Below are 23615 nucleotides of genomic sequence, written 5' to 3'. Positions count from 1 at the left end.
TTGCATTACTTTTTGAAACACGAATTTGATAAACCCGCGTTAAGGAAAACGCAAATATAAGAAATGTGTCAGTCGCAAATTTGGTTTATCCCATCGAGTTCGAAACTCGAAGAGTTTAACCATTGGAATTTTCTGATGATGGTGGCCGTTGAATGGTTAATTTTTGCTCGAAACAATGTTTTTTTTGGCAGTTTTTGACTGGAAAATGATGATCTGTAGGGCACAGAAGAGCCAGTGGTATTTTCATCTGCAGATGTAAGGTTAATCTCTTTATTAGATATGTTTCGGTTTTCCTTCTTATCATTCGAAACTCAGGAAGGCTGCTAATGGGAACAATTTATCGATTACTGTCACTAGACCTCGTTGATTGTGTATAATACAGGAAAGTATGTTCGATGGCAGAATTGACATCTTTACAAGATTATGAGCAAAAAGAGAAATGAACAGAATAAATGCAATTGTGGCATTATACATCAATCAGTTATGTATAGATAAATTTCTCCCAAAATGGTTGGTGTGACAAATAGGTGTTACCATACTACATGACAGTACAATTTAATGGTGATGCATTACCGTTACACAAGATACAAGGTATAACCCAGACTTTTTCCTGGGAAATGAGGGCAAATACTTATTGAACACACATTGTAGCTTGATGAGCAAAGTTTACTGCACATATACAACTACTTCACGATTGAAGGGAGCCCATAGCGATTGAGCTATCCCACGAAGATTATTGTGCTGCAAAGTGTCTGAATCTTCTATTAATGGTGTCAGAAGCTAAAAAAGATGTGCCATTTTGAGACTTTCGTCCTATCATAGCAATAAATATGTGCCAACAGTTGTGTGCGACAATTTGGTGTCTTGTATAATTTACAGCTTAGGCTCAACTCCTATTCAACCGTCGCTCATTGTTTAAAACACTCTTTGAAACCTCTCACTGGGCAAATATATAAAACGATTACCAAACTCTTCGAGTTAACGTACATACTACTATAACACTCAGCTGATTAACTGTCGAGAAACATCGAATGGTAAGTTACCTCTTCATTATCAGCTCTCAGTAAGTGTGATGTGTGGGTGATATCGACTAAGCAGTATCCAAATTGATGGTATAGTCAATTGAAAATTAAAGGTAAGAGAATCTTCGTACATGCAAGGCATAAGATAGCCGTTCCTAATCAAGATCTGGTGTCAATATAACTGTTAAAATGACTACCAATGTGCCGAATCATTTGGTCGAACGGCACAAGGAAGAGGAACAAGAAAATACGAGGTGGAACGTTGAGGTGAGCATAAATTCTACTGATCATACTTTAATCGAATCACCAAAGATGACAAATATTCATGAGTTTGTCAAGGCTAGGACTATAAAATCGCTCAAACGATCTGATGATGTAGATACAACTGTTCACAGCTTGCATAGGGGCAAGAAAGATAGTGAGCTAATTGCAGTACAAATAATCAATGGCACATTTGCAGAGGTTCCTTACACAAATTATGCCAACTTTCTAGGAAGTGAACAAAATGCAGATATTTTGAACTGTTTTATTCATCTTATAAGTCCATTACCAATGTCACTTCTGTCTGTTTTACACAAATTATCCAGTTTCCTCTATTTCATTGCTGAAGCACAGAATATTGATCGAATATTAGAAGAGATAAGTAAGGAATGGATAAAAGAATATCCTTCAACAATTTGGAAATCAAACTACAAGTTTTGTCATATTATTCTGTTTTCTCTATTAATTCTAAATACTGATCTACGCCTGACAAATGAAGAATCTAGATCTAGTAACAAATTCAAGAAACGTAAGCAAACTTTATCTGAAAAAGGCTTCATTAACAATACTTTGAAAGCGATAGGCTCCGAATTCAGTAGGAATGGTGAACCCTTTGATGTTGATTATAAATACTTAGAGCATCAAGTGACCCACGAATTGTTTACATATTATAATTCTTTGAAACGGAATCCTTTACCGTTATTCTCATGTCAACAGTACCATCCGGAGGTAGCTATGCCAACTAAAACTTTTCAGGATCAACCAGAGCATGATTTTTCCAGAGAATCCGTCTCCTCACACCGATCAACGTCAGTTCCACTATCTGAATCTACCACCAAAAATGTTGGCTTAAGGAAGACAACATCCGCAACTTTGTCCTCTCTACATAGCATTGCCGATTGGAACTATAAAAATAACGTCCCTCTCTCACAATTATACCTAAAGGAACGTTTTGATAAAGTACTGAGAGCTGTGCAAAATCCAATGTGGTCGGTTGATTCCATTGTTGAAATTACTGAGCGAGATTTTGAGAGATTACTACAATATAGGACGCATAAGAATAATTCAAGTCACGTCATTGAAACACTAGGAGCTCGGAGAAGAAGTAAATCATTTTTCAAATGGTTCAAAAAATCACTGAAGGGGAAGACGTTCCTATCGGAATCTCCAGAGACTACAGTTTCTATAAATGATAAAGCAGATTGGGTAAAAGTCCGAGTAAGAATCTATGAAGGTAGAATATTTATTTTCAAATTGAAGCAAACCCAAATAGACAACCAATCACCAGAATCGTTATTACTACTGAATATGGAAGATTTCAAGGCATTGAATCCCATATGCGTCGTTTATAATTTGTATGAAACTAGCAGTGAATTGGTTCAAAATAATATAATATTGAAATCAAGAAATGTGTTCCCTGAGTCTAATGGTGAAGACGAATTAAGAAGTTTCATATTGTACTTTCCAAAAGTTGGAAAGAAACCACGAATAAAGATAGAATTCAAGACCAATGATTTGCAACTATCTGAAAGATATGTGGCATGCATGAACGTTTGGGCAGCAAGATTGAGCCCAATACCAAATGAGCAGTTTGAATCCGTGTCTAACGAAGAATACGGATGGAGCACTAGATTCTTGTCGGCTAAGGAGAATAGTCGTAACATTAAAATCTCAAAATGGAAACCTTTGCTCTCATATGAATCTTTCTCAAGCTTTGGGAGCGAACTGTTCGATATGACTCCAGTGAATGAAAAGATTGGCAAACTAGAAATCCTCGTTTCGTGGCTAGAAACGGTTATTGACGATCATAACCAGGTTAAGAAATCAATGATGAAATCTTGTACAAGTAATAAGGAACAGTTTGAGCTTGTTATGGATAACTGGAACTCAAAATACTTATTTCTTAGTGGACAGTATAATAAAAGACTTTTGTATCTCGAGGCACTTCGAAGGCTACAGCATGAAATAGAGAACATAAAATTGTAATTGACTAATTTAACGAATAATATATACATTTTAAATAATTTTCTCATAGAAAGCATTTTTCATATTTACAGGTTTTGTTGTATCATTTCTTGCCATCATCTTCACCAAACTTCTTATGCTTTGCTCTTTCTAGCAAAATCTGCAAGATCTTGTATTCTTCATTTTCCTCATCTTCTGTCTTCTTCCATTTAGCTTCTAAAGTCTTCCTTTTGTCTCTCTTCTCAATTGTAGCCTTGCTGACTGCAGTGGTACTAGCTTCTTTCAAGCATTTGTTCATAGCCTCCTCCTCATTATTGCATACTCCAAACATTTTCTTATAGAATTGTTTCTTGTGGCATTCGTTCAATGCCTCGATAACCTCTCGACATGCTAATGCAAAAAGTGTTCATGTTAGCAAGTGTTATAGCACGTTATACAGAATAAAACTATCTAAGTGTACATACATTGAAATCTCTCGGCCTCAAGTTGTGGATGCATGGTGTTGTTGAAGTGATCATCATAGTATGGATTTCCTGATTTCTAATCTTTAAAATATTCCCTTATTAGTGCGTGAACAAAGTTCATGATGCCAAAGGTAAACACACAGAGGTGCAGACAGTATGTCGAAGTCAGGTGTGTTGCAAACACCATGGGGTGAGACTTTGATGGTACCAGAGTACAAGCATAGGAGAAAAGTACAGATGATCAAGTTTTTCGGTAGTGCACTATTGACATTGGCCTCAGCAAGATATCTTCAAAGTAAGCTAAAACCAGTAGTAATAAAAACTAACCCACTGCAATTTTACAGTGGAGTACGATTAGCAAATGTTAGAGTTGATAACAGGCTTCTATGTTCGACAGTGGGTGGTATTACAGGATTTACTCTCGGTACACTGTCGATGGGAGTATTTGGGACTTGCTGGCATTTGGATATTTCATCAAACGATGAGTTCAAGAAGATGCTTACTGATACTAAAGTCTAGTTCACTAAGGTCTTCCAAGGTTCTTATATCTGTGATATGTCTCTAAAAAAGCGATCAGCATTGGTGGACGTCTGGTGGAAAGATGTCACAGACATCGAGATCCTCAGGTCAAAGTAGTGGGAACTCAAACCACATACCGTATCCCACATTTAACCATATTAACCACTTCAGATAACTGGATATACTGTCAAGATATAACTGTTTCAATGCAAATTTACCACAGAAATAACGTCATCGCCTCGTTTCCTGGACCTCCACTTCAAGAGATCACCTGACAGACTGCATCACACATTATACAGGTCATATAAGCGCTACATATAAAATTTTGATGCAAAGCTACGCTACTATCTTCTACTATATAAATTATTGAAATAGCGTTGTGCGCTCAGCTGTTGTATAAATTTATGAAAGTTTTCTAATGGGTGGCGAACTAGTTGTTGATTTGAAAAAACATATAAAACAATCAAGTTCGAGTTCATTAGACCACATTGATCAGTTTTGAGAGAGGTTAATTACACACAATTCGACAAGAAATATTATAGTAACATGTCTGATCAATCTCAAGATATTGAGCAATTCGTATCCCTTACAAGTACATCATCGGGCGTTGCTAAGCAATATATCGAAGCCTTTGGGGGATTAGAATCAGCTTTGAATGCCTACTATGCTGACCAGATGGAATCCAAAGATGTTAGACATGATCGAGAGACGTCAATGGAGAAACCAAGACCATTATCAGAGAGTCCACTTCCTGCAGCATCAAACTCATCGCATTCAAACGATTCTATGAAGAGGTCAACTAACAATTCCAGATTCATGAGTTTTTCTGATATGGTTAGACATAATGCAGATGAAGAAGACGATGAGGATAAGCCTAGAAACACATTTGCAGGAGGTGAGACATCAGGTTTAGAGGTCACGGATCCAACAAATAATTCTGATTCTTTGATAAAGGATCTTCTGGAGAAGGCAAAGAGAAATGCTTATGAAGAAAATGAATCTGATAGTAGCAGTAATAAGTCCAGTGAGCATCAATTTGCCGGTAGAGGCTACAGATTAGGGTCGACTTTAGGTGCACCAAGTCAACTAGCTGATCAACCTGAATCTAAATCAAGGGTGCAGAAGGTCAAAAGAGAAATTACTTTCTGGAAAGAAGGGTTCCAAGTTGGTGATGGACCTCTTTTCCGTTACGATGATCCAGCAAATAGTTTCTACTTGAATGAGTTAAATCAAGGTAGAGCTCCATTGAACTTATTAAATGTGGAACTGGGCCAAGAAGTAGACGTTAGTATTTTCAAGAAATTGGACGAATCATACAGACCACCGAAGAGAAAATTAGGTGGTTTCCATGGTGAAGGTCAAAGATTGGGTTCGCCAATTCCTGGTGAGCCTTCAACTCCAACACTACGAGAAGAAGCTCCAAAGACCAAAGAAGAAGTCAAAGAAGCTCCATTAAAAGGAGATACGTCTGTTCAAATCAGATATGCCACTGGTAAGAGGGAAGTCCTACGTTGCTTCTCAACAGATAAAGTGCAAATGATTTATGATCACATCAAGAAAAATACTGCAGATATAAGGAATTTCACCATTAACCATGCTTTCCCTGTGAAAGCAATCACTGATATGAACCAAACAATAGAAGAAGCAGATTTAGCCAATTCCGTGGTCGTTCAAAGGTGGGCATAATGGGTATAATTAATCAATATATACATATATGAGATATACAAAAACAAAAATAAAAAAAGAATTTCCCTTGTTTCAATTTAATATAATTTTAAGTCACCGGTAATTTGATCCAAAACAGATTTAGGAGCAGGACCTAAGCCAAGAACTGTAGTACTTCCAGCAGCAATTTGGGTTCTACCAGCATCATGGATCACGGTTGCGTTCACTCCGAGAGATAGAGCCATGGCGTAAAGTTCATCCATAACCTCTTTATTAGGGCATTTCAAGGTAATCTTTGCTTGACCATGGTTCAACCATCTGTTACATAGTTCTGCATTGTACGATTGCTTATTTGGATTCGTTATCAAACGGTAACAAGATAGCGCAGCGTGGGCACATTGTGCCGCAATCTTACCTTTTTCCATTTTCAAATCCTGTCTGATGACAAGAGCCATTCTAACTTCCCCAGGCATATTATTTAAGTTTGTAGAGTCTATTTCATAGTCTGATTCTTCTTCGTCTTCGTCTTCTTCACCATCGCCATCAATATCTTCGACTTTAACAGTTTTGCTCGAGGGCTTCTTTGGAACCGTAGGAGTCAGTTTTGGAATCGTTTGACCGAGGTAGTAACCTGTAGCTAATGACGCAGCTGCTATACCAAATAGAAATGGTATACCCGTCGTATATTGAGGCATTATTCACTGTGTTTACTATTGAGGGACCCTTTTGCGATGCTTTATTTACATCTTTTTTTAAATTAACAAAAATTTTTCTGTGCGACTATTACTATCGAAGATGAAAACCACACATAACAAGAAAGAGCCGACTGCAATATTCGCAGCCATTGAATTTGACCATTAAGTTCACGACTCTGGGGTAGTCTTAATGATTGTCGCGATTTTTAGCATCTCAAAGTGTCCATTTTGAGGATCTTAACATAATTTCTCGTGACATTCACTGGGAAGAGTTCAAAGAGCACCAAATGATAGGTATACAGCGCTCCATGGAGTGGGTTCTTGCTTGTAGCATTCGAATACACCTACTATATGAGTGAATGGGCAGACTTCATCTCTTTCTCAGACGACAAACATCACTCACCACTGTCCCCGATACGCAGAACCCTCGTGTCTCTCCTGGTTTTCCCAGCTGCCACCACTCAATTGGCAAGATGCGTCGATATGCCCAGTGTTAGCTGATCATAGTACCCGTCTCTTTAGCTTGTATTCCATATGTGTTCACAGTAATTCTCACCGAGCTTAAATCTTACAACATAAAGGGGGCCGATTAATGAAAAGTTTCGTTTGTCAAGAAACAGTTTTATAGATAATTGTAGACAAGGAATAAGTAAGACTAATGGGACAGATACTATCGAATCCAATAATTGACAAGGAAAAGCAGTCTGGATCAGATCGTTTGACGGGCTTTGGGTTCTGTGCCATACAGGGTTGGAGAATGACTATGGAGGACGCACATATAAACGAACAAAACGTCTTTCACAATGATGATTCATCCATCGATCATTTGGCATTGTATGGTATATTCGATGGACATGGTGGCGATGGTGTGGCACGATATTGTGGTACCAAGTTGGTAGATATTTTCCGGAATCAATTTTGCTTCAATGAATATAATTGTTCTAAGTTGAAATTATCTCTGATACAAACTTTTTTGAATACAGATATTGAGATTCAAAATGATACTGATTTGTATAATGATCACAGTGGGTCTACTGCGACGGTGATTGTCATTTCAGAGGCTCATCAAAATATTATTTGTGCCAATGCTGGTGATTCCAGAACCGTTTTGGCAGTAGATGGATGGGGCAAAGCATTATCATACGACCACAAACCTTCTTTGTTGAATGAAACTTCGAGAATAGTAGCAGCAAATGGGTTTGTCGAAATGGATCGTGTTAATGGGAACTTGGCACTTTCACGAGCCATCGGAGATTTTGAATTTAAATCAAATTCTACTCTTTTACCCCATGAACAAATTGTTACCGCCTTACCAGATATCCTTGAACATAAAATTAATTATGACCATGATGATTTTATAATACTGGCATGTGATGGTATCTGGGATTGTTTGTCTTCACAAGAATGCGTCGATTTAGTCTATTATGGTATAAATTTGGGTACTATGTCATTGGAAGATATTGCATCAAGAATAATCGATGTTTGTTGTTCACCAACAACGGAAGGGACAGGAATTGGCTGTGATAATATGAGTGTCACAATCGTAGCATTGTTGAAGCAAGGGGAGACGGTGGATCAATGGTTCACAAGAGTGAGAGGTAAGAAGACGGAGAGTCCGACTTCTTTTGAAAATAGAAGGAAAATGGTTTTCAGTTATTATAATTTTACTGATGATGAGACCATATTCGATGTCACAACAAAGCCACCTGAACAGAATAGCCAAGAACATACTAAAGAACTGTCAAATAAACCAGAGTATTCAAATCCTACTAGAAATCCAATAAACTTATTTTCTATTGAGTCATTATTGGAGGCGGGTCTTGAGATTAGCAGGGCACAGCAACCTCAGCAATTTTTTCATGGATCAGCTCTAGCTGATATGTTACATTCGTTAAGTGATGCTGCTGCAGGTGAGACCCTTCCTTATGACGATACTGATAACGATGCAGACCATCATTTAGATGAAACAGATACTAAGCTTGAAGAACTTGAATAGTCTACTAATAATATTATTCTTTTGCAATTGGAAAATTAAAACTCTTTCTATTATCACTTATTTTTCACTTCTAATATTCATTAATGTGTATATAAATCACGAATCTATCACATCGCATAGTAATAGTAAATACATCCCTACATATTACTTCTATAAGCCTGGTTTGTAAAAAAAAATACCAAATTATTTATTCACCATAAATGGAACATGTCGTGTCCCAGACTACCTCTGCAACTTTTGCTAATTCTAGATTCTTGATATTTGAAACAACGATAGCGTTTTGTTCCATGGTACAAGGTTCATTTCTAGATTTTATCATATATTCCTCCCAGTCTATTTCCTCTATTTTGGCCAATTTATCTTTTTTTACAGAATTAAAAGGCATTTTATAATCTTGTAGGTACTTATAAGATGAGTGAGTTCTCTTAATTTCACACCAAGGTGCATCGGTTTCCAGTAATAATCTGTCAATTGGAACTTTTTTGACTGCCTCTATATTTTCATCATTTCTGAATGATGCACCATTCATTCCAACGTAACAATTTGGAGAAAGATTTAGCAAATTCTCCATATCTTCAACAGTGTCAGTAAAGGAATGTACAACAAACTTTCTTTCTGGATGAAATCTATACACTATCGGTTCATTGGTGTTAATAAGTTTTTTCATTTCGAAACGATCTTCGTTATCAGTGAATCCCTTTATAAACTTTGATAAAATTTTAATAAAGTCAGTACCGCAGTTCCTCATATGTAAGAAAAGTGGTAATTTGTCACCTTTTTCGCCCAATAAACAGGATATCTTCAACTGTTCTTCAAAAAAGAGTAGTTGCAAATCCTTGCAGGAATAATTCAATCTATCGTAGTCCAAACCTATTTCTCCTATGGCTCTGAAATACTGTGAACTGGCTAATTGTGATTCATAGAGTTCATATAATTCTTTTAACTTGGCTTTTGGATACGATAAATCGTCCCACATAGTATCGTGTAACAGTTTATTGTAATCGTGATCATTTGAAGGGTTATCTATGGTAGATGATTGTGATTTGGTGTTACAAAACTCATTGACACAACATGGATGGACACCTATCGTGTAATAAAGATTCATATTTGTCTTATCCCTTAACTGAGAGGCCATTTGGATTGTTTCTTTTGATTCCTCGATGGATGAGCCAGTTAATAGAGCGGCTTTTACATTATGTCTTGTAGCCCTATTAAGGACGTGTAATATGTCAGAATCGTGAGACTTCCTACCATGGTAGACTCCTTGAAACATAGGATCTACTATATTAAATCCGATATCATAATATTTCATTGGCATAGCCCTTAGTATACTGGATTTTATATGGTTCATTACTGTTATATTTTATGGATTTTTCCTACAACTATATTTTTTTTTTGCATTAAATTTCGAGATGAAAAATTTGAGGTTTATGTCACAACGGAAAGGAGCGTCATTAACATGATGTGTTAAATAATAGTGGAAGTTGAGCATGGTGACTTGATGCATTGCAATTAGATCATATAACATGTCCATGCATGTTCTCAGGAAGAGTCAAAAGTGTAAGTTCTGATCATTTCCGCTGTCTGGCATTAATTGTTCAACGTGGAATGGACAGTTACCGCGGTAAATGTAAGAAATTCTGCGAAACATATGGCTGAGTGGGCTATTGCGTTGTTATTAGTTAATTGTTTCTTTCTCAATGGTCTTTTTTGACTGGTAAGGATATTTTGTTGACTGTAAAGAACTTTTCACTCGAAAACAGAGAGTTGAACAGTGATAACAACTGCTCAACTTTTCCTCATGTAACCAATCTGGAATATCTAAAAAGATAAAATAACTTGCTCTCCACCTACGATAATGAGAACATCAGGGAGAGTCTCCAGAGAGAAGATAGATTTCAGCAATATCATTTGTTTGCCGTGCTTGCGGCTGCTAGCATTGAATACTCAATGACAATAAAAACTTTCAAGTACATATATATAGTTCTGAGAACAATTCGGCGGCTAAATTGTTTACCCGACTCCAAATCGTAGTCAAAAAATCCGACCCAGCCCTCATCCAAATCCGGGCCGTCGATCCATCCTCTAAGCCAAGCCCTATACTCTGCAGGAACAAGCCCTGGTAGTCGACCGAGTTTCCCTTTCTGGTAACCAATGTCCGGAAAAATATTGGACAGCACAACTCCACCTCCCCAAACAGGGTAATTTATACTGTTTTGATGATTTTCTTTCCAAAAGAGGAAATTCGTCTGATGAAACTCCAAATTTTTTGAATCAGCAGCCGAGATGCCCAAAACTGATTAAAGAGACACGCAAAAAAAAAAAGATGCGCTACAGGTGAAAAAAAAAAAACCAAACTCATCGACGGTTCATCGCAACTCATCTCATCTATTTTTGACTTCTAATCACTTACGTTTCAACTTAGATATACATATTTTTGATATACCAAGCGTTTTTACAACTGTTTGAAGTTTTTGTATAAACATCAAGCCTGTATTGTAGTCTCAATTTCATCGTTTAGAAATAATCCCTCAGTGAAGCTTATTCGATAAGACTCATCCACAAAAATAAAGAGGCTGGAAAAAAATTCATCTTCGTTTCAATATTGGAAGTTGTCGCCGTCAGATTATCTACATCATTTTCCTTCTAGACTGTTCTCATGCCAGCTCCAAAATCTGCTTTGAGCAGTGTCACCACGTCACATGCTTCAAAATCGTCGTTGAACCATCATGTGGGACTATATAATAATGTCACCATGAAATCTACTCAAGATTCATTACCTATTATTAATACACCAGAACCTCGTAACAATATTCTTTCTTCTTCTAATGACTACTCCAACGATTCCAGATCTTCCACCGTAAGTAATGAAAATTTGATCAGTATTAATACCAATAATAGTAAAAATCCATCATCTTGGGATCCCAAAGATGATATACTATTAAGACATCTGAAAGAAGTGAAAAATTTTGGTTGGAAGGAAATTGCAAACTATTTCCAGAATAGAACTCCTAATGCGTGTCAATTTAGATGGAGAAGATTGAAATCTGGTAATTTAAAATCGAATAAAACCGCTTTAATTGATGTTAATAATTATAATGCAATCATTAACGCCCTAGATAAAGGTAGTAACCTTGACGAATTTGTTAAGGAAAATTCTCATTCGGGTAGCCCAAGTAACGCTTTATTAATAAGTCCATATTCTTCTAATATATCTGTGTCAAATTTTAATGCCACTAAGCCACCAAAAGTAGATGGTAATCCGTCTTTGAATTTAATAGTGCCATCTATCAATCATGTCCAAACAGTTAGTACTACGGTAGCAATGAAGCATTCAAATTCTAACGGTGCGACATATTCAAATACCAAATTTTTAAAGCCAAGATCATATTCTCATTCTGTAACGACTAGACCAAAGTTATCACAACCAGTGTCTTTTAAGTCATCCTTCAAGACAAACGATGATCCAACTCCAGATGAAGAAAATATTGGCTTTATACCCAAAATTATCGTTAGATCAAGACGTAGCTCGTTCACTCCACATTATTCCTCACCAAATTTAACTACTGCGCTGAATACCACATTGGTGAACTCGAAATCGAGGAAGAATTCATTTTCTGTCTATTCAAGAAGATCATCTTTCAATTTTTCGAGCAATAACAATTCAAGAAAATCTTCTATTATCAATATTTCTAATAATTTGATAAACCAAAAGAAAGATTCAATCATCAAAGCAAAAGAGCTTCATCAATTCCCCTCAACTTATACATTTTTTGATAAACAAATTATAAAAAATCATCAAAGTCCTTCTCCATCTCCATATCACCATCATCCACATAATCTGAATTTTTATTCACCACAACAGGTTTGGACCGTTGATGAAGACCAATTATTAATCGAAAACTCAATTAGAAATTTATCTATCAAAGAGTTATCAATTTTATTAAAGGAAAAATCAGAAGTTGAAATCAAATCCAGAATAAATTTTCTGAATGATAACAAAAATGGATTACTTCATTCTGAAAATATTGATCCTTTGCATTCTGATGAAGCAATAGAGCCAATATTTAATAAGAATAAAATTACTACCAATGAAAATAGGTTACCTGGCTTTAAGAATATTTCAAATGATGTTATATAGTTTTTATACAATTTTTCGTTTCCCCTTCCTAGTTCAATAAAATCCAAATTATAATTAATGATGCATATCGATTAATAAATGCAATTAAGGGAAGTAATGTACTATTCTTCAAATGATACAAAACTAGTTTCAGAGTCACTGGTATCGCTCGGCAGAGATTCTTCTCTTTCTTCTTCTTCTTCTTCTTCTTCTTCCTCTTCTTCTTCTTCTTCTTCTTCAAAGACATCCTCTTCTTCAGCTTCTTCATCTTCAACATCGTCTCCGCTCATCTCATCTTCCTTGTATTCTTCATCCTCATCTTCAATCGCTTCCTCGGGTTTGTCTTCGTCACTCCTATCATCTATCACCTCATCCAGAAGACCAGGAAGCTCTTCTACAACAGCCTTTGGGATGTTTCTCTTTGGAGCGGAAGTTATTGGATGTGTCAGAGTTGCCTTGTCTTTGAAGCATAGCTCCCATCCATCCTCTATATCCACTGCCGATTTTTCACCGGTACCATTTTTCTCCCTTATCTTTTCCATCGTCGTCACCTCAATGTCTCTTGATTCTTTAATATCGTCACTCATGAAATTTACTAGTTCAGAGATACTATTATTGAAAAAATCAAAATCAATATTACTACTTAGCGGCTCAACCATGTTGTAATTGACAGCATTAACACCAGAAGTAGGTCCAAAGATTACGGGTTTCCATATTAGGTTTTCTACTTTTAATGACTGTCGATTTTTATTCATCCACCTTTCATTTATTTTTTCAATTCTTGTCCAGTTATCCACGTATATCATGAAACTATCACTTCTTCGATATAGAACACTCAATTGTTCAAGACCAAATATGACATCAGTTGGTAGAAACCCACACAACGAACCAATTTCTTCTAATGTTACATTAAAGGAATCGCCAAACTCATTCCTTAAATCAATGAGTACTTCAGCAATCTTACACTTCCAGAAATTTCTGTAAGTTACTAAACCAAGATCAGACAGTGGTTTTTCAGGAGTGCCCAACTTGAATTCCCTCTTTGATAATAGATATGAGAATTCCATTAATAGATTACCGTACCCCATTCTTCTGAATGTCGGCAGTGTCAGTATACAACTTAAATTATAGTCTGTAGAGTTTAATTTTTCCTTTGAAAAGTAGCCTACAAAATTATCGTCCACATAAAGTGAATAAAATATAAACGGTTCCACTTCATGATATAGAGTTTTCGATTTCAAAAAACAAATCGATAGTAGGCACAATTTTTTACAATATTTTGGGAATATGCGTCCATCTATTTCAAAGATTGATAAAGAGCCATCTTTATAAATCTCTGTTCCACAGGGCTTCTTGCCTTGACATTTAACCCTATGCCTGTTATAGGTGAATCTTGAGGAGAAGTAGCTCAAACAATTTTCACAAATATGCACAATTTGGTTTGTATTGATATGTTCTGGGAACGGACTTGGATATAGAGTCCTGATTTCGCTATTATTGATAAAAATGTACTTTACGTTTGATGCCTTAATGGGTTTTATCATGAGTTTTGAATTTTTAGGAATCTTAGAAAGGGCCTGTGGAAATGTGAGTGATATGTTCGCATTGAAGAATCTTGATAAGTTTGATTGTATTAATAGGTCATTGAAAAATTGTTTATCTTGTAAAGTTGGCGTTGTACGTTTTATCATATAATCTTTCTTGTAAGGGTATACTGCACGATAATATATTTCATTTACAGGCCGCAGCAATTCCTCATCTAAGTAACTGATATCCGTGTTCAGATAATCTTGTACAGTTGAAGACGACAATTCAAAATTATTTAATAGTTTCAATGGATCATAACGTATTTTGATCAATCTCGGTAACAAGCATACACCATCGCCTGTTTCCACCTCATCACTGCCATTTGGTATGAATCGAACATTATCGTTCAACAAATTGGCCTTTTCGTAGTCTCTGGGCAGTTTCCAAGCACTAAATTTCATCAATTTGCTTCTGCCTTGTCTTAAATTTTCGCCACTATTTACTTTTTTTTGCCTGTCTTATATTGCGCGTTTCATTTTTTATTTATTAATAGTACCATTTATCATATTATACACATCAGGAGGAATCATACATACATAAAGATATAAAAAGACATAAAATATTTGTTTTCATTATCGTCAAAAAGGGAATTGAAAAGTGTTCATCAGTTACCAGACATTTTTCTTGGCGTTCGTTAAGTCCAATCCACTTAAAGAGCGAGACAAATGATGTTCTAGTTCGTTATCATCTGCATCATGGTAGGAATGAATAGAACCATTTGTATTTTGTGGTAACATTATTCTTGAATTTGGAGACATTACATTTGAGCTTCTTAATAAAGGGTTCATTTGTGAGATTAAAGTTGATGAAGTATAACCGGAGGGAATTCTTGAAGATGGAGTCATTGTAGCTTGTTGTCTCATTAATGTCTGCTGTTGTGTCGCAGATTGTTGTTGTTCTGGGTTTGCAAAAATTGGAGACTGTTGTTGTTGTTGTTGTTGTTGTTGTTGTTGTTGTTGTTGTTGTTGCGATTGATTTAAGAGTGAGTGTGCGGCAGAGTTTAGAGATTGTGGTTGTTGTAGCATATAGTAGGAAGATTTTGGAGTAGACGACGCACTGTTGCTATTATTGTTATTGTTTGTTGGTAGGGTATTTGCGGCATTATTTAGTAACCCTACCGTTGTATTGTTGGAAGTTGTCCCGGGAGTGGCCATGGTAGAGTTGTTGTTATTGTTATGATTATTTATATCGTTGACATTATTGTGGGTAGTGGTAGATGTATTGGAAGAATTGATTGCTGCTGCCGCGGCGGACGCATGAGCTTGCAAGAGACTGGTATATGAATGTGATCTATTCAAAGAACCACCTGTTGAATTTGGTTGCAAGGGATGCATCATTGGTAATTGACCTTGTTGTTGTAAATGGGATTGTAAATTTGCAGAATCTAAGATTTTTCTTCTAATGATAACGAATCTAGGGTCATAGATTTCCACCAGGTTCATGAAGGAACAAAGGACGTTGATAATACGTTTATGATTTGCCGAGAGTCCTATTGGGTATGCTAATTCGTGATAATATTTATCTTTATCTTTGAATAGTAGCAATTGAGAATAAATTTCCAAAGTGTCGGGGTCATTAAAATCTAACTGTTGAGGGGGGATAGGGACTGTAGTAGCAGAAGGTAAAGGAGCATAGTAACGTTCTGTGGTCAATAAATTTTGTTGCTGAGAAATATTACCAAACGATTGGGAAGGATTTTTCATGAAATGATGCGACAAAGAATTCGAAGTGCTCTGTGCTGATAGTAAGGGCTGCTGCTGCTGCTGTTGTTGTTGTTGTTGTTGCTGTTGGGACAAAACCGATGTGGCGGCACCTGTAACGCCAGACGGAACCGCTGAAGAAGTAGTGCTACCGTTGATGAAATTTGCGAATAACTGCGTAGAGGAAGAGACGTTGTTTGTTGTGGTTAAGGAATTTAGTGATAAATTTGATGCAGAGCGATGTTGTTCTTCGAGTTGGCCTCTCTTTTCACGCTTCTCTCTTTCTATTCTTTCTCTTTCTGCTTGTGGTAACAATTTCTTGTATTCAACTTTCAATTTTCTGCCATTAATTTCTTTACCATTGAGATTCTCGATAACAAGCATAGTTTCGTCGGGTGTGGTGAAATTAGCAAATGCCAGACCTCTAAAGATACCATTATCAAAATGGTAGTTGAACGCATAAGGCAAAGGCAAACACATATCACTAATGATATCCAAAAGTTGTTCTTTCTTGACGGCAAATGGGATGTTCTTAATCACTATAGCGTTTGGAATGACATCGTCACCACTCATCGAGATGTCATCTCGATCCAGCATCCTCTCAGTATCCTCAGTAGACATTATTCTGTTGTTCTTTCTTGTCTAGTGGCTCAACTATCTTCCTATACGTAGATTTATTTAACACTAATTTTAATTTCGAATAGAAAAATTTTCCAGCAGGACGAGACAAATATTGACCATCACGTGATCTGAAACGTATGAAGCGATGGGTATGATCAACTGACGTGCAAAGAAGATCTTCTTTCTGTGTGTCTCTCTGCTACAAGATGACGCCATTAGTGTATGTCTTAGCACGTGATGGGCACCACTATGAGACGTACTGGACCATGTGTGTGTGTATGTATACACTACTGTGGATCGATTTGCGGTGTGTTGTTTCAAAGCAAGACGAACATGAAACTGAGCATCATGAGATTGAAGAAAAAAACAGCATTTGGGGGCAACAGGAACAGAGAGGGACGACGTGGTGTGGTTTGTGTGTTACATATATATATATATATATATAAGGCATAGTTGGTGCGATACTTCTTGCTGTGTTTGAGGCAGAGGGAAGGGTATTGCAATAGACATGAGCGATGATGCGAGTAGAGAGTTGGGTGCTGCGATGGATAATATACTGACTACATTGAATGAGATCAAGACTATATCCCAGCGACTTTCCGCTCCGGATGAAGAGCAAAAGCAAAAGCAGCAGCAGCAGCAATATAGTGTGACCCTCGAAGAAGTGTTGAGGTATCTGCCGCAGAAATATACAAATCAAGACGAAATGGTACACGCAATTGATCGACTGGTGGATTCTACAATTGTAATGAAAACACAAAACACGTTAGCATCAGTCTGTAAATAGCAAGTGGCAACCTTACATACCATAGTATACACAATATATATATATATACGACCAATTAACGGTACTTTCTTTGATTTCGATTGGCACTGTTTTTGTTTATTATTTTTACTGTAACGGGCAATATGACAACAAAAATGGATCTTCTCGGTTGTTGCAATGAGACAAAGAAATTGTTATGTTAAAAGCAAAGAAACTCTAGTTACTATTAACATCCACTAACTCAAGTAACATGGTGAGTGAGGTAATGAGGTCGTCGAGAATATCATCATGCTTGGATGAGCAAAATAAAGAAAATTTTGTTAGATTATGGGAATCTACTTCAAGTTGGAATCCGCCTTCGAGGAAAATAACATGGAGAACGGGAAGACCAAGGATGTTGCCGGTGGGGTTGCCCTCTAGAAACACAAAACTCGTCCGCGTTCTAACAGAACGTCCCATCAACCTTGCTAATCACAGTTCTCATCTATTGAATGAAGTATTGAAAGAGACTACGAAGTTCGACAGTAATTCAATTTCCAGTGCGACTGACCCAATCATCAGAGATAACGTGCATGAATTCAATGCAGAACTAGAAAAGGATAACGATATCTTGAACTACGGCAAGACTAGAAATCTAAGCAGTAATAATACTAATAACCGTTTTAGTTTCATATCGTCCACATCCACAGAATTCGACCCACTGGATAGTTTTCATAACACCGCCTTAATCAATGACATGGATATGAAGATTAAGTGTCTGGAATTACAAGTTAATGAACTTAAATTACAAAACGAGCGTCTTATAAATACAATGAACGAAAATCAACTCATAAGGAAGATTAACGAATTGGAAACGCAATTCAACGATTTGAAACAAGCCCGTCACGACCATCATCACCACCACCACCACCAACCTAAAAACAGAATATTGAGAATATCTACGAAGGAGTTGAAAAAAATTGAAGAACACAGTACGGAGTCATCATACTCTTCTTCTGATTCTTCTTCTGATTCGTCCTGTTCTGATTCCGATGTGGAAACAACTCCTGAGAATTTGCCCAATATGAGGAAAACTGGATTTCAACTCCATCTCCCAGTCCTATGAACACTTGTAATCAGTAATTAGAGTTTAGTCTTCTCGATAATATAGTATATACATCATTTCTAATACATTCTTTTCCTTTTGACTCAAATATCAAATAGTCCGTCCAATATAAAAAAAATGCTAGTATCAATGAGCAACTCCTGCAAGACAAAGAGATAAATCGGCATCATGTCAAGTTCAAGTTTAAATCCCAGACCAAAACCTTGGGAGTCACGATCAAGTACGCCAAGAGTGCAGCATTTAACAACAGATAATCACAACCCTGGCGATGAAACGCCTCCACCACTGCCGACCACTACACCTCCTCAAATGATTCAAAATCAACAGCCAACGTTTTACAACCCTGATCCATACGCTCAAGGTTTTCCAACAAACTCATACATGCAACCAAACCCATATATGGGCTCTAGTTACGGTATGAACTCCGCTTACGGGTTAGGTGTACATTCAGGTTATAATATGGGGTTCACTAATAACAGTGGTATGAATGGTGTTAATCAACTTACAGAATCAACGAGAGCAACTTTCCAATTGTTGGAGAATCTGATAGGGACGATAAATGGGTTTGCTAATATGTTAGAATCTAGTTATTTCGCCACTTACAATTCTTTTTTCACTTTGGTCTCGTTTGCTGAAGAGATTGGTAGATTGAAAGAAGTTATAGGTGGGATGTTTGGTATATTTAATATTTTCAAGTTTATCAAGAGATTACAAAGAACTAAAGAGAGCTCATTCGTTAAAGATTTCAAAGAGAGTTACAATAATAAAGATAACGATCCAGTAAAGAAAAAAAGAAGAAGGTTAGCTTGGAAACCATTGATCTTTTTCTTTATGGCTGTATTTGGATTCCCTTACCTTTTAAATAAATTTGTCAATCACGTCAATGAAAGAAACAAGAGACTTGCATCAAATAATAACAACATTCAACTTGATCCCACAAAATTAGAATTTGCAAGAGCAATATATAATTTTGTTCCAGAAAATCCTAATATTGAAGTTAATTTACAAAAAGGTGACTTAATGGCAATCTTATCAAAGAAAGACTCCTTTGGTAATGATTCTCAATGGTGGAAAGTTAGAACCAAGAATGGTAGCGTTGGGTTTGTTCCATTTAACTATATTGAAGTTATAATAAGAAAGCCTAATTCTAATTCCGATACCAATAATGACTCCAAAATTGAACGTGTCGAACAATCCAATTAAATCTTAATGCATTTTTTCAAAATATATATATACATTTCATGATAAGTAATTATAAAATTCAGATACTCTTATGTTACTTTGTCTTCCCCTCTACATTTTCTTTCAAATTATCAACTTTTGCCTTTGTCTCTTTTTCCATTTCTTTGCCTTTTAATTTTGCTTCGTTAGTCATTTGCTGTCCCTTCCATTTGGCCTCATCTTTCATTTCTTTACCTTTCACCATAGCATCCTGCTTCATATCTTTACCTTTGGCCATAGCGTCATCAGTCTTATCTTTAAGATCTTCTTTCATTTCCTTCCCTTTGGACATGGTATTATCCTTCATTTCTTGTCCCTTGGACATAATATCGTCTTTCAATTTCTTACTTTTATCCTTCATTTTATCAATTCCCTCGTTGATATTAAATTTTTGTTCAAATTGCTTGAATGCATCACTCGTCTTCTCACTCACTTTTTTGCTGGCATCTTCTGTCTTTTCAATACCTTCTGCAGCAGCTTTTCCTACTTTCAGATTAATATCTTCCAGGCTTTCCTTCATGGAATTCTTACTCCATGGATTCCTAGTAGTCTGGAAGGCTCTGATACTAACAAGTTGAGGCCTTATTCTTACGGTAGCTCTAATTAGTTGCAATGACATGTTTCAGATTCCCTGTGTATTATATTGTTACTTCGCAATAATAGGCTCGTTTTACAAGAATCTCATACTTTATATACTTAAGAAAACGTTTATTCAAGGGTCAATTTGAGGTGACATCTGTGAGTATATATTGGATAGGATGTCCTGTCTTTTCACATTGGTCACTGTCATTCTAATTAGCTGATGTCCAAGGGTGTTTTCCGCAGTAATGCGCGAATGCTAGCAAAGAGGAAAGCTAATGCTTAGAAAGTCGAAGGAAGGCTGTAAGATGGTATCCCTCAAGCTGTAGCCACGCGATGAGGATCACCACGAATAGCGGCACATTACAAACTAAATTGATTCAGATTTAATTTCAATAGTACTTAAATATATATACTTTTTATCAACCTGATTTCTATAAGAATCTTGGTTATGAAAAGAAACATCGCTAGTCAAATGAGAGCATTATGAATTTGAAATTTGGAGTTTTCTTTTGGAGATTACATGAAATCGTCGTCACCGAAATCATCGTAAGTGTTGTTATCAAAGTCGAAATCTTGGTCTTTCTTAAAAGCACCACCTAAATTAGTTTTACCCTTTGCTTTCTTCTTACCTGCACCACCGGTAGCAGTACCACCCCTGACTTTAGCCAAACGGGCTTGTCTCTCTTGCTTCTCCTTATCTTTCATTAAGACATTCAATGTAGCGATAGTTTGTCTGATTGATTCGACGGACATTGGCTTAGCAACATCTCTAATTAAGTCGATGGCTAATGAAGAAGTGTAATTGAGTGATGATTTATTATTCATGGAAGTGATAGCCGTAGCTAGAGCTTTTCTTAAATCTTGATAATCACTCTTAGTCTCGGCTTGTGCAAATAGTGGATGTTCTTCAAATGGAGTCTCTTTAGTCAATTTTGGTTTAGAATTAGCTAATGTAGCTTCCATTTCTTTTTGCATTCTCGCGGCTCTTTCTCTTGGATGTTCTTCTGCAACACCTAATCCACCAAATAAATCCGCAGCATTGTTTAAATCAGATTCTAATTCAGCTTTCTTTATTAATTCTCTACGAGTCTTTTCGTCGAGTGTGTCAATATCTAATAGAGCCTTGTCAGCGGTAGATTTCTTATCCTTCTTGTTGTTATTATTACTCTTTGGCTTTGGAGTGGTTTCTTTACTTTTTGGCTTTGGTTTTTCCTCCTCTATGGCATCCCATGATTCCAACACAGGTTCATCACCATCATTGAAATTTAGTTCATCTTCCCATGAATTCATCAAGGCAGCGTCATCGTTACCCATAGAACCGTTGATAGCTTCGTCGTCCCAAGACATCTCTTTATTGTGTATTTTCTGTTTTCTTCGAGAAAGATACCTGATCGATGAGATGTTTCACTAAATCTCTTTAACCACATCAACTAATAAAGGCTCTTAAACTTTTCAAATTTTTACAGGTGTCCGTCGTAACTTTTTGCGTTGGGTGCCAAATTTCAGAAAAAGAAAAAAATGGTAGTATAATCGTTTCTTACGTTATGGGTATTTACATCGAATACATAGTAGATGGGCATCGGTTTAAAGCTCATTTTGGGCAGCTTCCTCGATCTTTTGCATGACAAGAGACATCCCAAGTCTGCTTCTGTGTACGCTTTCTTCGAATTTGTTTTGAGACCACGATTCTATTTTGTTTCTGATGTCGTGGTTGCCTAATTTGAACCCGCTTGAGAACTTGACTTTGCTATTTACAAAAGTACGCTCCATGTCCCCGTTGTACCGATATAGGGTGTGTTCTTCCACTTGGAGTAGTTTTGTATGGTTTAGGTTCTTTATAAGCGTCGTCAAGGTCTGTTCCTTCGGGTTTACCGTGGAATACTCGATCATCCATGACTCAGTGATGTTCGAGTTGGCCCCGATGAACAATGTCACCCAGCTGGGCAATTTCCCTTGTTTTTTAATTAGTCTTATACTGAACAGGTTACCGTTCGATTCTATCCTCCGTAGTATCACATCAATCGATATTGTATTTTTATTGTAGGGATTTGGGTATTTGTTGAAAAATGCCATTGACACACTTGCAAAATCGTTATTGAAGACATGTTTGTTCATATAATACAACACCATGGCATCAGATTCACTCTCCTCCCTCCTTCTAATCACACTCTTTTCTTATCCTCGACCTTTTGACATTGGGAAGAAACAAGATCCCGAATTTTCAGAGTTCGATATCTTATAAATAACGCCTCATGGAAAGGACGGAGGTGGGAAATATAGCAACGGCGTGTAGTAGCGTTATTGGCTTCAAGATGGGCCGTACAATGCATGTGTACGGTAATGATTTTGCCATTTCATTTTGTAAAGATATCTATGTCTACGTTTAATGGGCAAGTTCTTGTGAAGTTATGAAGGATGCATCGCAATGTCCGGTCCTCTGGTCCAATGTCTCATTGTCGGTTTCTATGGTAAATAGCCCCAGGATATCGTTTCTCGTAGACCTTACGAATTAATCAAAGGTAAAATTGAATACTAGAACGCTTGAATTAAAATATGTAATATATAAGACTTTGGATTAATGACATCTATAAAAGAAGGTAACCAGCCAATAAAACTAGACCTGTACTTACTCCATTGGATGCTACACCGTTTGAACTAGAACTCTTTACCGAAGCTGTCGATGAAGATTTTTTACTACTTGTGCTAGATTTTGTAGTACTTTTACTTTTCGATGAACTCGTAGCTGAAGCCGTTATCCCTTCACTGGAGTTTGACAATGTGGTAACTTCCTTGGCAGAAGCAGTGGCAGAACCTGTAGACGTAGCAGCAGAAGATTCTATTATTTCGGTGACAGAGGACTCTAATTCAGTACTTTGTCCTACGGTGCTCGAGGCTGCATCTGTCGTTTCGGAATTTATGTTGTACCAGAAATATTCAGTAGTAGTCTCACCCATTGCATTGGTCGTTATTACAGTTGCGCTTGGTTCGACAGCGAATTCTGCTGCTGTAGTTGTGGCTGTCTTAGTGACAGCACTGGTGGCTGAATATTGATATGCTTCTTCGGAAGTTGCTGCGGCTTGACTGGAATAGACTGAAGCAGCACTTTTTTCGACAGTAGTCTCCTCGGTAGATTCTGAAGAATCGCTAGAATCATTAGTAGATTCACCGGAACTGGCTTCAGCGCCGGATGAATATTCTGAAGAACTATTAGATGAGCTTTCGGCTGAATCTAGAGAACCGGATTCATCTGAAATTGCACTTACCAAAGAGAGAAGGAAAGTACCAGCGATTAAATATTTTGTATTAGTTTTCATATTGTCCTTTTG

General features: G+C 36.8%; 16 protein-coding genes across 16 annotated transcripts; 7 read left to right on the top strand and 9 right to left on the bottom strand.

Moving 5' to 3' along the window:
- Positions 1-1211: 1211 nt before the first annotated feature.
- Positions 1212-3269, top strand: YEL1 (Arf family guanine nucleotide exchange factor YEL1; the record flags this gene model as incomplete). Its single annotated transcript, XM_003959865.1, has 1 exon — positions 1212-3269. The coding sequence occupies one exon, from the start codon at positions 1212-1214 to the stop codon at positions 3267-3269; it is 2058 nt and encodes a 685-aa protein (XP_003959914.1).
- An 82-nt stretch (positions 3270-3351) lies between these two features.
- Positions 3352-3746, bottom strand: CMC2 (Cmc2p; the record flags this gene model as incomplete). Its single annotated transcript, XM_003959864.1, has 2 exons — positions 3352-3638; positions 3713-3746. 2 exons carry the CDS (start codon positions 3744-3746, stop codon positions 3352-3354), a joined length of 321 nt encoding a protein of 106 aa, XP_003959913.1.
- Positions 3747-3868: 122 nt separating this feature from the next.
- On the top strand, positions 3869-4231 carry IAI11 (Iai11p; the record flags this gene model as incomplete). The annotated part of the gene is made up of 1 exon (XM_003959863.1): positions 3869-4231. The coding sequence occupies one exon, from the start codon at positions 3869-3871 to the stop codon at positions 4229-4231; it is 363 nt and encodes a 120-aa protein (XP_003959912.1).
- A 546-nt stretch (positions 4232-4777) lies between these two features.
- On the top strand, positions 4778-5917 carry SHP1 (protein phosphatase regulator SHP1; the record flags this gene model as incomplete). Its single annotated transcript, XM_003959862.1, has 1 exon — positions 4778-5917. The coding sequence occupies one exon, from the start codon at positions 4778-4780 to the stop codon at positions 5915-5917; it is 1140 nt and encodes a 379-aa protein (XP_003959911.1).
- A 77-nt stretch (positions 5918-5994) lies between these two features.
- PTH2 (aminoacyl-tRNA hydrolase) lies at positions 5995-6591 on the bottom strand (the record flags this gene model as incomplete). Its single annotated transcript, XM_003959861.1, has 1 exon — positions 5995-6591. The coding sequence occupies one exon, from the start codon at positions 6589-6591 to the stop codon at positions 5995-5997; it is 597 nt and encodes a 198-aa protein (XP_003959910.1).
- Positions 6592-7249: 658 nt separating this feature from the next.
- On the top strand, positions 7250-8587 carry PTC3 (type 2C protein phosphatase PTC3; the record flags this gene model as incomplete). The annotated part of the gene is made up of 1 exon (XM_003959860.1): positions 7250-8587. The coding sequence occupies one exon, from the start codon at positions 7250-7252 to the stop codon at positions 8585-8587; it is 1338 nt and encodes a 445-aa protein (XP_003959909.1).
- Positions 8588-8774: 187 nt separating this feature from the next.
- On the bottom strand, positions 8775-9938 carry KAFR0L01630 (3'-5'-exodeoxyribonuclease; the record flags this gene model as incomplete). Its single annotated transcript, XM_003959859.1, has 1 exon — positions 8775-9938. The coding sequence occupies one exon, from the start codon at positions 9936-9938 to the stop codon at positions 8775-8777; it is 1164 nt and encodes a 387-aa protein (XP_003959908.1).
- Positions 9939-11246: 1308 nt separating this feature from the next.
- TOD6 (Tod6p) lies at positions 11247-12728 on the top strand (the record flags this gene model as incomplete). The annotated part of the gene is made up of 1 exon (XM_003959858.1): positions 11247-12728. One exon carries the CDS (start codon positions 11247-11249, stop codon positions 12726-12728), a length of 1482 nt encoding a protein of 493 aa, XP_003959907.1.
- A 101-nt stretch (positions 12729-12829) lies between these two features.
- SAS3 (histone acetyltransferase) lies at positions 12830-14695 on the bottom strand (the record flags this gene model as incomplete). The annotated part of the gene is made up of 1 exon (XM_003959857.1): positions 12830-14695. The coding sequence occupies one exon, from the start codon at positions 14693-14695 to the stop codon at positions 12830-12832; it is 1866 nt and encodes a 621-aa protein (XP_003959906.1).
- A 207-nt stretch (positions 14696-14902) lies between these two features.
- Positions 14903-16615, bottom strand: PIN4 (Pin4p; the record flags this gene model as incomplete). Its single annotated transcript, XM_003959856.1, has 1 exon — positions 14903-16615. One exon carries the CDS (start codon positions 16613-16615, stop codon positions 14903-14905), a length of 1713 nt encoding a protein of 570 aa, XP_003959905.1.
- A 1016-nt stretch (positions 16616-17631) lies between these two features.
- MMR1 (Mmr1p) lies at positions 17632-18486 on the top strand (the record flags this gene model as incomplete). Its single annotated transcript, XM_003959855.1, has 1 exon — positions 17632-18486. One exon carries the CDS (start codon positions 17632-17634, stop codon positions 18484-18486), a length of 855 nt encoding a protein of 284 aa, XP_003959904.1.
- Positions 18487-18654: 168 nt separating this feature from the next.
- On the top strand, positions 18655-19689 carry PEX13 (peroxin PEX13; the record flags this gene model as incomplete). Its single annotated transcript, XM_003959854.1, has 1 exon — positions 18655-19689. The coding sequence occupies one exon, from the start codon at positions 18655-18657 to the stop codon at positions 19687-19689; it is 1035 nt and encodes a 344-aa protein (XP_003959903.1).
- A 73-nt stretch (positions 19690-19762) lies between these two features.
- ZEO1 (Zeo1p) lies at positions 19763-20326 on the bottom strand (the record flags this gene model as incomplete). The annotated part of the gene is made up of 1 exon (XM_003959853.1): positions 19763-20326. One exon carries the CDS (start codon positions 20324-20326, stop codon positions 19763-19765), a length of 564 nt encoding a protein of 187 aa, XP_003959902.1.
- A 479-nt stretch (positions 20327-20805) lies between these two features.
- On the bottom strand, positions 20806-21636 carry HCR1 (translation initiation factor eIF3 core subunit j; the record flags this gene model as incomplete). Its single annotated transcript, XM_003959852.1, has 1 exon — positions 20806-21636. One exon carries the CDS (start codon positions 21634-21636, stop codon positions 20806-20808), a length of 831 nt encoding a protein of 276 aa, XP_003959901.1.
- A 237-nt stretch (positions 21637-21873) lies between these two features.
- UPS1 (Ups1p) lies at positions 21874-22419 on the bottom strand (the record flags this gene model as incomplete). The annotated part of the gene is made up of 1 exon (XM_003959851.1): positions 21874-22419. The coding sequence occupies one exon, from the start codon at positions 22417-22419 to the stop codon at positions 21874-21876; it is 546 nt and encodes a 181-aa protein (XP_003959900.1).
- Positions 22420-22874: 455 nt separating this feature from the next.
- On the bottom strand, positions 22875-23603 carry NCW2 (Ncw2p; the record flags this gene model as incomplete). The annotated part of the gene is made up of 1 exon (XM_003959850.1): positions 22875-23603. One exon carries the CDS (start codon positions 23601-23603, stop codon positions 22875-22877), a length of 729 nt encoding a protein of 242 aa, XP_003959899.1.
- Positions 23604-23615: the final 12 nt, after the last annotated feature.

This window comes from Kazachstania africana, chromosome 12 (genome assembly GCF_000304475.1).
Source record: "Kazachstania africana CBS 2517 chromosome 12, complete genome".
Taxonomy (NCBI): domain Eukaryota; kingdom Fungi; phylum Ascomycota; class Saccharomycetes; order Saccharomycetales; family Saccharomycetaceae; genus Kazachstania; species Kazachstania africana.
The sequence above is the reverse complement of the archived record's forward strand: the minus strand, read 5'-3'. Positions and strand labels throughout refer to the sequence as shown.